The sequence below is a fragment of the Engystomops pustulosus genome, chromosome 3, assembly GCF_040894005.1.
Source record: "Engystomops pustulosus chromosome 3, aEngPut4.maternal, whole genome shotgun sequence".
NCBI lineage: Eukaryota > Metazoa > Chordata > Amphibia > Anura > Leptodactylidae > Engystomops > Engystomops pustulosus.
In genome coordinates, this window is record NC_092413.1 from 173,174,666 (window position 1) to 173,190,520 (window position 15,855).

A 15,855-nucleotide genomic window follows, 5' to 3' on the forward strand; every position below is an offset into this window, starting at 1 on the left:
GGTTCCTATGAAGACCGGCAGCTCTCAGCATTCCCAAGTGTTGACCTCCCGTTGTGACCCCGGACATGTTCCTTATTCTGCTCCTTCGCTGACCTTGACCGTCTACCTGTCCCTGACCATGAGACTGCCTAGTGATCCTGTACCTCGACTTTGGCTGCCACCGTGGATAAGTCGCACCTGTGGAACGACGGTGGTACCACGCTGCACCAAGACCATCCTGCTTTGCGGCGGGCTCTGGTGAAGACTGGTTGCCACTTAGAGTCCGGTCCCAGGTGTCTGCTTACATCATCATCTGCAGTGGTCCAGGGGGTTCACTACACCAAACCCTGACACCCACCACATGCCTCCCAGTAGACAGGTAGCTACAGCACATAGCAAGTAGATAGGCAGTCACAGCAAAAAAAAAGAATATTCACTTACTCCCTGCAGAGAAAAAGGTTTGTCCTATGGGGACAATACCACCCATTTGTCACATAAAATTTAACTTTTATTACTAATTATCTTAAAAAGTAAAGGGATGGATCAGAGATCATTTGACTATACGTGAAATTTAAAACTAACAAACAGTCGTGCTCAGCGGATGGAGCATATAGGGCAAGTGGCAATAGGGTCTAGGTAGAGGTCTATATATGAACCATCCGGGTCCTCAGTTTGTTTCTCAGCTGGGTAGTCTCACTCCAGTGTGACTCTCAAACCTCCAATATGTAAGCTATGGTACGGCACATTCAAAGCCCAACACTACTCCTATTACATAGCCTCAACCAGCTAAGGGGAAGAGGGGAAGGGGGAGTAAAATTCCTATATCTTGCCCTGATGCTTAATCTCCAATCATTCCCTCACATACAAGCATATAACTTATGCAGTCGCTAGATTGCGAGGCGCTTAACACACTGCGGAATCTAAAAAGTACAAAACAGCCCCCCCGAACATGTTTCGCCACTACACATGGCGTGCTCAGGGGTACCGGGGCTATAGTGATCAGTCTAAGACACACAGCAGCCATCACTATTTATTAAAGATCTGTCTGAGAGCCAGATGCAGCCAACAAAAGAGCCATATCTGGCTCCCGAGCCATAGGTTCCCTACCCCTGCTTTAAAGTATAGATCCATCCAGAGGGAGCACATACTACCGTATTTTCCGGACTATAAGGCGCACTTAAAAGCCTTGGATTTCCGTGGAAATCCAAAGTGCGCCTTATAGTCCGGTGCGCCCTATGTATGGCGCTGGGCAGCGGACCATACTTACATAGGTCCCCGCTACCGGAGACCGGAGACAGCAGATCTCCAGCGGGAACTGCAGACCACGCGGCACGAACAACTTCTGCCGCGTGGTCTGCAGTTCCCGCTGGAGATCTGCTGTCTCCGGTAGCGGGGACCTATGTAAGTATGGTCCGCTGCCCTCCTCCACCTCCCCCTCACCTTCCCCGCGTTCCCCGTCGCGTTGGGTCTCCGCTCCGCCCCCGGACCTCCGCCACGCCCCCGGACCCCGCACCTTATAGTCCGATGCGTCTTATATATGGAATTATTACATATATAAGGCGCATCGGACTAATGCGCCTTATAGTCCGGTGCGCCTTATAGCGCAAAAAATACGGTAGTATGTCAGTGTTCTTGGTTTACAATCCTTCATCTTGGTGGTAGATGTCCTTTGAGCGAAATTAGGGCCTGGAAAAATCAGTCACCCACCAGGGAGTAGTTGTCACAGATGAAAATAAAATTTGATGACAGGCTGCCATAAATTACTTTTTCAGATAAATGGCCTCCAGCCACCGGATTTACAAACTAACCAGGGTGATGGAGTGCACATAAAGAGAGATAATGTAAAACAGACAAAGTCTGAAATTGCCTGTTGAAAGTCGTTTCTTCAGCTCCGAGCAGCTGAATGCTATTGACCACAAGTCTCCATGGAGAAAGATTTTCACATGCAGGTAATGGAATCTTACATTAAGCAATGCAAATGTGATTACCTAAAAAGGCCTGGTGTCAGGCACCAGCACGGTGCCTCGCTGTTCAGCTTTAACTCACAGCCTGCTGAAAGATACTTAATTCAATGCAAGGCGTAATGGAGGTCTACCATCTCCACTGATGGCAGCATGTTATATCAAAATGCACTGCAATTTCAGCAAACCTTTAATATTTCTGTCCTTTTACCATTTTCAAGATATTCCCATTTTAATCTGTATGCTAATGAGGCAGTTAGTGCACCAAGGCCGTTTCCACAGCACTTCTCTTCTGGCTTCCACCCTCCACCTGACGCCCCCCCCCCCAACCCCCATCTTCTGCTTGCACTAAGGTGCCAGAGGGAGAGATTGTCTGCAGTCAGCCAGATCAGGGAGGGAGGAGGAAGGAGCCAGGAGTGACCCAGAAAGCAGCGAGTATATTGTAGAGTTGTCATTTGAAATTTTTCTCTCTGGGACTCGGGCATCTGGCAGGGAGTCTGGTAAAGTTGCACATACTTTATTTCAACCACCATATAACACAAATAGTATATGGAAATTTCAGCAGAAAAAAGTCCTGGGTTAAAAAACACATTTAATAGATATACATAAAAATAAAAAAATCATAGCGCCATGAGAAAAGTAAAAACGGATGCGTTTCAACTCTTCCTTTCAGGAAGGGATCCCTAGCCAACGTTATTTCATACAACTTGCCATCAGAATACCTTATAGTACGATTCTGACACCTTTCTTTTAGCTAACAATTATTCCCCGGAGATTCCCATATATTCAACTTTATAGTTTTACCTGGTATCTAATTATAACTACAGTGAGTTGAGGTAGGCGTGGCCTACTCGGGCTGAATCCAGCTGCTCCTCCCCTTGCCATCTCTGCACGCAACTATAAAGTCATGTGGCCAGGAAGACATCATCGCAGGTCCTATAGCTTTTGTAGCATTAGAAACTGTACACTAAGCATATATCTCATTAAATCGCAGCATATTGTAGCACATGAAATCACAGCAGTCTGCATGGAGAGGAGTAGAAGTCCATAGAAGCTGCTGATTGTTTTAGGTGGGAAGATATGTACATGGGGTATAGTTTGCTAATATTAAGTAGCTTAAGAACCTTTAAAGATGTCACCCTGGTCACATGACATTAGGTGACGCACCCTCGACTCGCTCGAAAGATGCGTAGCTAAAGCAGGGTGTCAGATAGTGGCAGGTTCCTATAGAGCCCTAGTAACTATCTGCATTTGTGAAAAACATGGTGACGGGTTCCTTTTAAGATTCGTCCAGAATTGAAACATGTCAGTTTTTACTCTTTTTAAGGCGCCATGATTAATTTTTTAATGCATACCTATTAAATATGCATTTTTAAACCAGGATACATTTTTTTCCCTGGACTTTTTCTGCTGGAATTTCCATACACGATTTCTACTTTACTGAATGTGACTCTCATTCTTCTGTTCAGAAAGTTGTGTGAATGGTATCCTAAAGGCAAGCTGAAGAGTTTTTTTTTCACCATATAACAGACATTTAAAAAAAACAAAAAAAACACCACATATATTTGCTAAATACAGTAGTTGTCCATAGCATCTTAAGCTGGCCAAACACATTAGATGGTCAATTGATCCCACTAATTTACATTTAATGTTAAAGGGAGTTATGGAGCTGGTAGTTTAGATTCAACATGCCTGATCTTTACATTATGTCAGGTATGACCCCTTCTTCACTCATGGCTTCCAACTGGACACTTGGCCAAGCATGAGTGTGTATAGTGGAGTGGGGGTACAGATCAAGAGAGCACTCAAACAATAAAAAGGCTGCAGCAGTTGTATATAACCCAAGGATGGGCCTTCAATATTTGAGCTCTGGAAAACCCCTTGTTTTTCTAGGATGGGGAATGAAGGTCTGAAAAGGGGCTCGTACACAGGTTTCTGGAGATTTTTATGAGTGGTATTGTTCAAAACCTGTGCATTTTTGAGATATCGCACCATGTCTTAAAGGGAACCTGTAACCAGGAGACCCATTTTTAGCACTCCCCCAGTCCCCACAGAGCATAGTACATACACTGCCAAAATGTTTTTGTATTCAAAATTGGTTTTACAGAAAAAAAGATATGTTATATTGTACCTTTTATTAGCATGTGCTGTGTGACTAGGCAGTTGCCTTTTGGGAGGAGCTGGAAAGGAGCAGTTCCCCCCCACCCTTGGGATTCAGCTACTCCATGTGACCTTTTCAAATATATGAAAACACCTGGGCTTAGCGACGCCCCCTGCTCCTCTACAGCCAATCCTGAGTGTGGGGAGTTATTCATATATTTGAAAAGGTCACATGTTTCCCAGAGGTGGGGGGGGGGGCTGCTCCTTTCCAGCCCCTCCCAATTGGCAACTGCCTAGTCATACAGCACATGCTAATGACAGGTACAATATAACATATCTTTTTTTCTGTAAAACCAATTTTTTTTAATACAAAAACACTTTGGCAGTGTATGTACTATGCTCTGTGGGGACTGGGGGAGTGGTAAAAATGGGTCTCCTGGTGACAGGTTCCCTTTAAATAACGCAACAAGCTGCTTTGTACTCCTCCATAATACGCAAGGTCGTTGTAAATCACCCTTTTGTTATCCCTATGTGGATAATTGTTTCTTCTTTCTTTTGTTTTGATTTTCCTGTTTTTGTTATTGTTCACGGTTTATTGAAATGTTTCTCAATAAACTGATTCAACATAAAGCAGTAAAACAGGTCAGCGGGCCTAAATCTCAAGTAACCCACGTTCCACTTCATCACCCCTCTATAGATGTCTTACATCGCTGTGTGTGGTCTACTGCCATCTAGTATACTGCATGCCATTCATAGACCACATTTGGCAGAGCTGGTGGTTAACAGTTGGTAAAACCATGTCATGGCTCGGCTTGTCCAACTTCATGGTTAGGCAATAGACCAACTTCAAATACCATGTTCCAGTACCTTCATGTATGGCGTATAAGAGTGGTGGCAAAACTATGGCACGCAGAGCCCTCTCTGCAGGCACGCATAACATCTCTCCAGTCTTATCAAAGTTAATCATTGGAGCTCCGGCCAGGCAGGATGCAGAGCTCCAATAATCTGTCCATTGCAGCCTAAAGCTGATTGGCTCTGCTCTCACTAGTTTTGCCTTAGTGAGACAGTAGCAGCAGATCAGTGCCAGGCCCCCTCCTCCTCAGTGCGGGAAGACTAGTGCAAACAGAACGAGGAGTGCGAGTCCACAGTACGAAACCCACAGCATCAAAAAAGGTAAGAGGTCAGGAGCTGCTGTGTGTGGTTTTCACATCAGCAGTTCAGTGTTAGAGCTGTGAATGCCTAAAGAGATCCTGTCAGGTGGCTTTGGGACACTAAACCAACTATAGATAACTGATTTAGTGTCTCAAATCGCCCAGTATGACAGCTGTCTGTTGCCACAAATATACTGGTCTGTGTCTGAAACGCTCATCACCTGCATAAGGCGGCCCATGAAGCCAGGACAACCCCAGAGCAAGCAGCGCATGCACATAGTAACCGGATGCTATGCTGCATCACTGGCCGTGCGGTGCATGTGATCAGTATATATGTGGCCACAGACAGCTGACATACGCGTGATCCCAAATCCACCTACCCCCACACCTTCCACCCCACAACAACCACCCCTTTGCCCTACAAACCCCCTGCCAAATTGGATTCCCCAAACCTTCACTATACTCCTTTGTATTTACCACACATGAGTTAGGCATTTAAACGAATAACTTAAAATAGTGCCGAAAGATCAATATTCCACTTTTTAGCCATTTTGCAACATGTAATAAAACATTATATAAAGTCTGTACGGTCCTCAAAATGGTAGCATTGAAAACATTAGGTCATCTCGGCAAAAAAAATTACACCACGCACAGCTCCGTACACTGAAGCATGAAAAAGTTAACGCCAAAAAAATAAAAGTCCCAGAAATGGCAAAATAATATATATATATTTTTTTTTTTACAGGTGGTTTAATTTTGTTTAAATGTATGAAAATATCATAAAACCTTTATAAAATTTCAAGAAAATGGCACAAAAGCGTTTTTTCCCCCCAATTTCACTGCATTATGCAGAAAACAAACCCTCACACAGCTGCCTCCACTCAGAACTGCTGTCACTGTATGGGACCTCTGGATATTGGTAATTTAATTTACTTTAGTCCCAGGCTACAATGATCAGCTGTAACAGTTATCACAGGTGTCTGTAATAAAGTTTTATTGTTAATCCTGGTTCCAAAAAAATCCCAAAAAATTTTGACTGGGGCTACAATGCTAAAATATACAGTTCCGACTTGCATACAAATTCAACTTAAGAACAAACCTACAGATCCTATCCTGTACGTAAACAGAGGGCTGCCTCTATATGGCGGTAATATTCCTCACTGAATGGCAGTAATACAGTATTCATCACTATATTTGCTTCTAGTATAGCGATATTATTGGTAACGTTGGTCTTTCTATCTATAGGGGCTTTATTACCAGAATTATGCCATATAATTTGTTGTAATGGTGGTGTCATGATGCCAAGTGTTATTTGTCTCTTGTATAGTGGTATTGTGGCACTATTGGGCTAAATTGCTGTGTTGGCACCTTGCAATAGAAACTTTGGCTTTGGTTTGCAGTTTGGGCACTTGGTCTCTTAAAGGTTCACCATCACTGGCTTATAAGATATAAAATGGTTCAGGAGTATGATGGTTTAAGACTGGTTGAGACTAAAGCTGCCAAATTGCCTCTTTCAGACCAAAAGTTTCCAGATCACTTATTAATTCATCTCTGATGTGTTCTATATCAACAACATTACACATTTGTAGTGTTTAATGTACAAATCTTCCTGCTTTTAGTAAAAATCTATGACATTGCTAAGGAGAGCCCATTATGTCTACAGTATGTACTCTAAAAGCTGTCTACGGGTAACTAACAATCAGCAATAGACCTTTCAACCCACTTCTGCTGCTGTACAAACCTCAATAGCTTAAAAAAGTTAAAATGAGGGCAAGAAGAACAGAAATACGACTGCCATTTAATGATACAGGGATCCATATACAACATGTAGAGTACACAAAGTAAACAGAATGGGCAGAATTTTTTTTTTTAATATCATAAACCATGTTCCAAATGACCTCATCTACGCATCCCATACATCTGGAACCCTTTAAAGAATATTTGGAACATTTTCTCTGCTGTGCAGCACAATAAAGCCAAAATGCATAATGAAGAATTGCCAATTATTCTCCTTCAATGGGGTAGAAGACTCAAAATGGAAAAAAAAAATTCCTTCAAGGGCACATTTACATGACTGTAGTGGGGGCTACATAATGATTTTATTGAGGTCTATGGCACCCGGTCATAGTGGGTTGAGTACAACGTCTCACCGAACAAGATAGTACATGTCCTATATTTGGGCGGATGTCAATGGAGAACTTAACCCCCTTCCCTTCAACACCCAGTCCTGTGCTCACCAAAAGCCGTGTGAATGTAGCCCAAGACAGCTGGTACCTTTTATTAAATGACTACATAGGTCAATTATCACTAACAAGCCGTTCTTCTGCAATGCTCCCATTTCTAAGATGCCCTTGTCACATACAGATATAAACTTCTGTTCTTCCAGTACAGTTCATCTTTTATGTTGTCCTTTTCCCGAGTAGTGTTTGTGACGATACACGTAAAGCCTTAGATCGTTATTACGTATACTCTTCTGTTTATACAAGATCCTTTACTTGTATCTTTCCGGTTTGTTTCTCCCATTCCTTCCACATATAACTATACACAACATCTCCATGACTAAAACTGTAAAATTAATGGCACACTGTAAAAAGAGAAACCGTCTCCCGGTTTGAGGCCAGTGAGCTACCAAACCCCAAATCTGTATTCCAATACTCAGCATTTTACCATCCTCAGTGTCATGAAACGTGCATGTGTGAAAGGTTGGTGAAGAAGAGTCCTGCAGGAGTTCAGTAGCTCCACCATCATAGCAGGTTATGTCAGAGAAAACAAACACTTACCTTTATGTCAAAGTTGCAGTCTAGTCTGCGGATGAGCACTATATAAATGCTTGACGTGTTGTCCTTCTGGATAGGTGGGGGAGCAATGGGTTCACAAGCATTTTCTGGTTTTGAGGTTACCAAAAAACCCTGAAGAATATAAAAACAAGGACAAATTATTAATACCAAGTGAGTAAAAGTAAAATTCCCGAAGTCAGTGGGGGGACATTGTACACTGGTGGATGATGAAGGTCCCACCAGATACATGAGGAGGTTGAGGCTCCTGCTGTATTCAGTGGCCGGGCTGCGCAGCATATAATTCTGCACCAGGACTATCCGCCATAGACTTGCAGCATTTTCCGGCGACCATTGAGCTTAAATGGTCGTTGGATGCAAAGACAGAAACACCCACCACTGGCACACACTGCCGTATCCCCTTTCACGCAATGCCTGGCAATTCACAAGGAATTGCAATTATTTTGGAAAACAGGTGTACAAGCATGATAAAATAACCCCTAGTAAATGGGATGCTGCAAGAGAAAGTCAGGAATGGGACTATACATGAAGAGATGTTAGACAAACCTGCAGAGTCCTGTTTTACAGCCGGACCACATTGCAGAGGCGGGATTCCTTGCATCATATCAATATATATTGTAAGGAATCCCATGCTTCCCCTCTGCACAGCAATGCTGATAATGATTAGTTATAAACTGCCCTTACACGGAGGCTACTGTTGGACAGGTCTGGTCCCTTGCCTCTGCATCAAGGTTGTGCCATGTAAGGGGAAGTATGGGGAGCTCCACTGAAGATATCGAGGGCCCATGTGATATGAAAAGTAGAATATACAAGAACTAAATGGGAGCACGTTGTCAGGCCTGGGAGATTTGAGAAGCACTGCTGCAAGCAATGACAAGCAGTACATATCAGCAGCCCATACATCTGTATATCAGATAAGGAGCTGGGCTATACGATAAAGCCTTGATGTGCCTCCTATAGGTGCACATAAGCAGCACCACTGTACCATTATAAAGTTCTACAGGAAATGGAATGTGGATAGAGGTTGGAGGACCTTGCGAAGTAACAAAAAAAAAATAAATAAAAGAGCACAGCCCCATCTAGTGGCAAACTGGCCCACACCAGGCGTATGTCTCTACCGCTGTAGCAGAAATCATTGTTCCTTGTTATAACAGTACAGCACGAAACAGGACCAAGATATGCGAGTCATTATTCATCAGTTCACATCCGCCATTCAGCACAATTCTTCCCTTCATAACTATATAATATTTACAAGCTAAGAAACTTCGTTCAACAAATTTACGGCCATACCACAGTAAAGAGCTGCATTCATAGTGTATCGTGGTTGTTACTGGAAATGGTACATAACAGATTGTGAAGTCGCCATAAAGCCTGTCCGTGGTCTACAGCTCTGCGGACACCCACAACAATGCACAATGCAGGGGCATGATATAACCAGCAATAGCACATTCTACCGACTAGTAATGGAGTCCATCATCATGACAGTATACATCAACTACTCCATCAATGTCCCTCAGTCTATACATACTAAGCAGCGGTCAGCCATGCAGGAGCACGGTAATGCAAAATAGAGGAGGCTGATCAGAGCAGGAGATCTATTACCTCCAACACCCTGGGATATCCAAACCAGAAACCTCCATCATTATTCATTGCTTCCAAATAACCTACATTTCTCATCATTAGAAAGGGTTAAACACACACAGAAGGATATTTATTCTCACAACTACATTCTGGATTACAGAAACACATGGGGCAAGATACTTCAATACCATTGTCTATAATGTGGCTTTTCATGGCGATTACTAGTCAGATGTTATACACAGAGGCAGCTGACACTGCTTACATGGAGGCATGTGGACGCCACATCTGACCAAGTGCAGCTTGTCAAAACACATTACTGAGGGATCACTAGTGTGCGTAATATTATTTATATATATATTATACACACACAAAAAGAGCGAGATTTATCAGAGGTGTCAGAGCAGAACTGCTGTAGTTGCCCATGGCAGCCAATCAGAGCTCAGCTTTCATTATCCCACAGCAGATTATAAAAAAAGGAAGCAGAATTTTGATTGGGTGCCATGAGAAACATCCAATATAGTACTATAATTAATCTTTCTCTATACAAACACACACCAGTCATTTTAAAACATACTTGACCACAAAACACACTAATTAGAAGTGCACTTTAAAAAGATCTTTTGCCCTCTTATGCTTCTAATTATAAGTAATAGTTGGCTGATAAGATACAAATCCAGCACTGTGTGTTCTCCCTACTTAAGTGCCCCATCGCCAAGTCCTGGCAGAGCAATACCTGCACAAATTAGGGTTTTAGGCACTTTCCATTTCCAGACCTGGGCAAATCTGGAGATTCCCAGGACGCTTTGGTCCAAGGGATGTCACTTCTTTTGTTGTCCGCAGGAGGGTCACTCATGGGCTGAACTCCAGAAGCAACAAGAAAACCGGCAAGGCACGTATATGCTCAATGAATAGTCGAATTATACACGAGTCTGTCTATACGCGATGCTAGCCTTACAGCATTGGCAGGACCTTTCCTTCTCACACATGGGGGGGGGGGGGGGATGATCATACGCCACCCCCCCGGGATACATGAAGAGGCTTAGGCCAACCTGGCATAGTTTTGTGTAAAATTACACAGGCACAAGGTGGGAATGCCTATGCCCGCCTACTCTTCTACGTCCACATGGCATAGAGGTGGTATAGTTGCTACCTTAATCAGAACTTCTTGCGCAGGGGGTAGAAAACCAGTGGTAAATCTCCCCTATAGTCTGAATGTAGGCAGATTCTGAGCAATAAGATGCACAGCAGATGTACATCTTTATACATACTGAATTTCTATACTTGGAGACAATTTTCCATTATAGATCTGCTGCATTTCTGATAAGGAAAGATAGTAGTGTAGATTTGTACCGTGTTAGCCATGGAGAGCAGAAGAAGAGTGAAGAAATCAGGCGATACCTTTTTGAGGCTAACTGAGTATATTTGATGGTGAGCTTTCGAGAATACTAGTTCTCTTCGTCAGACATGATGTTATGCATGAAACAGAAAATTCACAGCATTTTATACACACTAAACAGTGATCATCAAAGGATATTAAAAAAACCTATAAAACAACAGATTGATAAAAACAGGGACATCTTATTTACAACAGGATGGCAATAAAAACATTAAAAACCTATGAGGCGAGACACATGAGCCCTGGCTCTTATCTGCCTGTGGCCTCCAGGTCAGAGGTAGGAGGTCATGAAGCTGGCATGGATGTTAAGACCACTTTGCAAGGTGTTGAATCTCCTCATTAATTTATACTCCCATTCTTTCCTTTCCCTCTGTGTCTTAAAATGTCCCATTAAAACAGTAATCTGCAAATCTTCCATAGTGTGGTCCTCTCTGGAGAAATGTGCAGCCACTGGAAGATCTTTCCTTTCATTTTTAATATCAGCTCTGTGTGAGTTCATACGTTGATGGAGTCTCTGACCTGTTTCTCCAACATAAAGGCCTGTGGTTGGACACTGCTGACACATAATAAGGTAGACCACATTAGAGGACCTGCAGGAAAAGGTCCCCTTGATCTGATGTACCTGCTGTGATTGGGGTACAGGTACCTGGTCACCTGTGCGGATGTGCTGGCACGTTTTACACCTGCTTTGTAGGCAGGGTGAGGTACCATTTTCTGATGGAGGTCTCAGGGCACTCCGGACAACCAGTTGTTTCAGGTTTTCTGGTTGCCGGAAGGACAGGAGAGGAGGGACTGGAAATATTTCTTTTAATCTTGTGTCTTTATGCAGAATCGGTTGGAGTTCCTTGGCAATGTGACGCAGGATCTCCAGTTGTGGGCTGTAAGTAACTACTAGGGGCACTCTGGCCTCCTGTTGGGTCTCCTTATATTTGAGTAAATCATCTCTGTTGATGGCTGCAGCTTTACCTATTTGGTTATCAGTCACTTTTGGTCTGTAGCCCAACTGGAGAAATTCAGACCTGAGCTCCAGGAGGTGTTTTTCCAGGTCTTTCTTGTCTGAACAGATACGGTTGTAGTATAAAGCCTGGCTGTATATGATAGATTGTCTGGTATGTTTGGGGTGGAAGCTGCTATTTCTCAGGTAGGCCGTTCTGTCTGTAGGTTTATGGAATATGGATGTGGTTAAGTGGCTGTCTTTAATCTGTATGGTGGTATCCAGAAAGTATCTCCTTGTCTGAATAGCTTAGTTTCAGATTGATGGTGGGGTGAAAGTTGTTGTAGCCCTCATGGAATTGAATTAGGGCCTCCTCACCTGCAGTCCAGATGATCAGAATATCATCTATATAACGGAGATAGATCATGGGTTTTGTGGTGCATGTGGATAAGTAAGCACCTTCCAGTTCAGCCATAAAAAGATTGGCATACTGTGGTGCACACCTTGAACCCATCGATGTTCCCATACACTGCAGGTACAGATCCTCTCCCAATGAAAAATAGTTGTGGGGGAGCACAAATTGTATGAGATCTGAGACCAGTTCTGTTGGTAAGTTGTGCTTCTCCATGTGTGCCCGGCATGCTGCTATTCCATCTTTATGGGGGATGTTAGTGTATAAAGATTCCACATCCATGGTGGCCAGAATTGTACCATCAGGAAGTGGGCCTACAGTCTTGAGTTTATTTAAAAGGTCAGTAGTGTCCTGGATGTAGCTAGGAGTATTTCTGACCAGGGGTTTAAGGAGATTTTCCACCCAACCTGAGATACTTTCTGTCAAGGTGCCAATGCCAGAAATAATAGGCCTTCCTGGATTGCCATCTTTGTGTATCTTGGGGAGCATATAGAAACAGCCTGGCCTGGGATCCTCTGGAATGAGAAGGTGGACCTTGTGTTGCATCTCAGTTGAAAACTTCTTGGTCATATCAATAAGTTGCTTCTTGTAGGCCTCTGTTGGATCACTCTCAAGTTTACTATAATGAATGGGGTTAGACAGCTGTCTGTTTGCTTCCTTGATATAGTCAGAAGTATTCATTATGACTATTGCACCCCCTTTGTCTGCAGGTTTTATAATTATATCTGGGTTTGCTTTCAATGATTGAATAGCCCTTTGTTCCTGCAGGGTTAGGTTATTGACTTGTTTCTTTCTTTTCCCCAGGATTTCAGTTTTCACTTTTTTTCTGAAGTGGTCAATGTATGTGTCCAGTGTTGAGTTGGTTCCAGATTTGGGGGTCCAGGTAGATCTTTTTGTCGGGTTGCTGTTGAACTGTCCTGTCTCCAAATCTGTGCTGTGAGGAGAGTCTCTGTCATGGAAATATTCTCTGAGTCTTATTTTTCTGAAGAATTCCTCCATGTCATTGCAGAGTTTAATTTTGTCCACAGATCTTGCAGGGCAGAAGGACAGACCTTTGGAGAGAACTGACATCTCATGTTTGTCAGGCTCATAGGAGGAAAGGTTCACAACACAGCTCTGGTGAACTGGCTGAGCACTTGTGCCTGTGGTGATGGAGACTTTTTGTCTCAGTCTCTGGAGCTTTTTCTTTTTGTTGTTGATCATCATATCCTGAAGTTTATGGTAATATAATTGGAGTTTGTCCTTCATCTCCTCTGTATCATTTTCCAGGAGTGTCTTTAGGGCATGTATTTCCTCCTGTATTTTCCTCTTGTTGTTATAGAGAATCTTAATCATGTTGTTGCGCAGTTTTTCAGATGTCCGTATGCACAGCCATTCTGCAAATCGACTGTTGTAAGTATTCCGGGTTGGGTTGCGTAGTGTGAAGCCTTTAGGGATGAGTCCTTCCTTTTTGCATTTTGTTAGGAAAAATATGTCGCTGTTTAGCTGTGCAAACTTTTTAAGCCGGGTTTTCAGTTCCATTCTTGTGCGGTACATTGTGGTATCTTCCAAGTTGCTAGTAGTGTAGATTTGTACCGTGTTAGCCATGGAGAGCAGAAGAAGAGTGAAGAAATCAGGCGATACCTTTTTGAGGCTAACTGAGTATATTTGATGGTGAGCTTTCGAGAATACTAGTTCTCTTCGTCAGACATGATGTTATGCATGAAACAGAAAATTCACAGCATTTTATACACACTAAACAGTGATCATCAAAGGATCTAAAACAACAGATTGATAAAAACAGGGACATCTTATTTACAACAGGATGGCAATAAAAACATTAAAAACCTATGAGGCGAGACACATGAGCCCTGGCTCTTATCTGCTTGTGGCCTCCAGGTCAGAGGTAGGAGGTCATGAAGCTGGCATGGATGTTAAGACCACTTTGCAAGGTGTTGAATCTCCTCATTAATTTATACTCCCATTCTTTCCTTTCCCTCTGTGTCTTAAAATGTCCCATTAAAACAGTAATCTGCAAATCTTCCATAGTGTGGTCCTCTCTGGAGAAATGTGCAGCCACTGGAAGATCTTTCCTTTCATTTTTAATATCAGCTCTGTGCGAGTTCATACGTTGATGGAGTCTCTGACCTGTTTCTCCAACATAAAGGCCTGTGGTTGGACACTGCTGACACATAATAAGGTAGACCACATTAGAGGACCTGCAGGAAAGATAGTGGCAGAACATTAAATTTACAGCCAATAGCCAGAAATTGGCCCCTACTTTCAATGCAGTCAGTATGTGATGCCTGCCATCTAATGGTTACACACAGTACTGCTTACCCTTCATCAGGCATCCTGCATTATATACAGTCTGTCCACGCAGCCCAATAATGCCCATAGCGATAGGGCAGAGCCAGGATGACAGAAGACCTATACAGGTCCTTCACAGCCAACGGATAGAACCATTTAACAGGATCCAAACGTGGCATACAATTCTAGGAGCTGTATTCTAGCAACAGACTTTAGTTGGACCTGCAAACAGGGGCAGAGGACCTATGGAAGGAATAGCTACGGTAAAATTGTTACAGTGGATAGAGCGCTGTAGGTTTGGTTCCATAATCTACATCAGGTATACAGTTAGACATTATGTGGAAGATTTATCATCAAGTTTCTGAGGTAAAACTGTTATAGTTACCCATGGAAACCAATAAGAGCTCAGCTTTAAATGTATAAACAGCTGTGGGAAAATGACAGCTGAGCTCTGATTGGTTGCCATAGGCAACTAGAACAGGTCTGATCTAAGAGACTTATGATAAATATCCCCCCATGTATTGTGGCTGTATATTATTATGTATATAAGGTTACATACACAAGACCATGTGCATTGCACGGGCCACAAGCAACATATTCACACCATTGTGTGCAGTCCACTTGCCACTCGGACAGTCAAAGCTGAGGAAACCAAAGGGATGTGAGGGAGGAGATAGAAATTCATTTGTCCATGTGCTGTCAGTTGAATATATAGCACATGGATAAAAACAATGTTTATGTGTACGAGAGCCAAGGCTGGAAAAAGCTGCATTTTTGGCCACATTACATAAAGCAAATAATAACTGCAATTAAATTGCTATGACTGAAAATTGTTCATAGACCATCAGCATCCACACAACCCAAAGTCATCAGTCCTTCCAAGGCTGCCATGACGGTCTCGCTTCTGCACAGTGTTACTGCCCTCTACTATTTATACCACAGGAAGGACCCCGTTACCTCAGATCAGGCAGACCGAGGGAAAGTATGTGCTAAAGGATGCACAAGGCAATACGGATGTGGAAATACATCGCCATACCTCACAAGGTAGCTGTAAACCTTACCCAAAGTAAATCCTACCAAAAATGAACAAAACCTCTTCAGGAAACATCTTCAGTTTTAAAATCTTCAAAAGGAATAAAGCAAATAGTTCTGTCATTCATTCATTCATTGCCGTTTTCGCAGAGCAACAGATTGCAGAAACAGATCCCATCTGTGCAAATCAGAATGTCCCCAATTGGTGATGGTGACTCAATGCTG

The 15,855-nt window shown here is 42.9% G+C and overlaps 1 protein-coding gene across 1 annotated transcript in view; it reads right to left on the bottom strand.

Moving 5' to 3' along the window:
• The window catches only part of RNF13 (ring finger protein 13), a 47,685-nt gene that overhangs the window by 16,856 nt on the left and 14,974 nt on the right, over positions 1-15,855 (bottom strand). Inside the window, exon 4 of the mRNA XM_072143046.1 lies at positions 7,972-8,100. Within this exon, the coding sequence (XP_071999147.1) occupies positions 7,972-8,100 (129 nt within the window). The remainder of the gene's footprint in view (positions 1-7,971; positions 8,101-15,855) is intronic.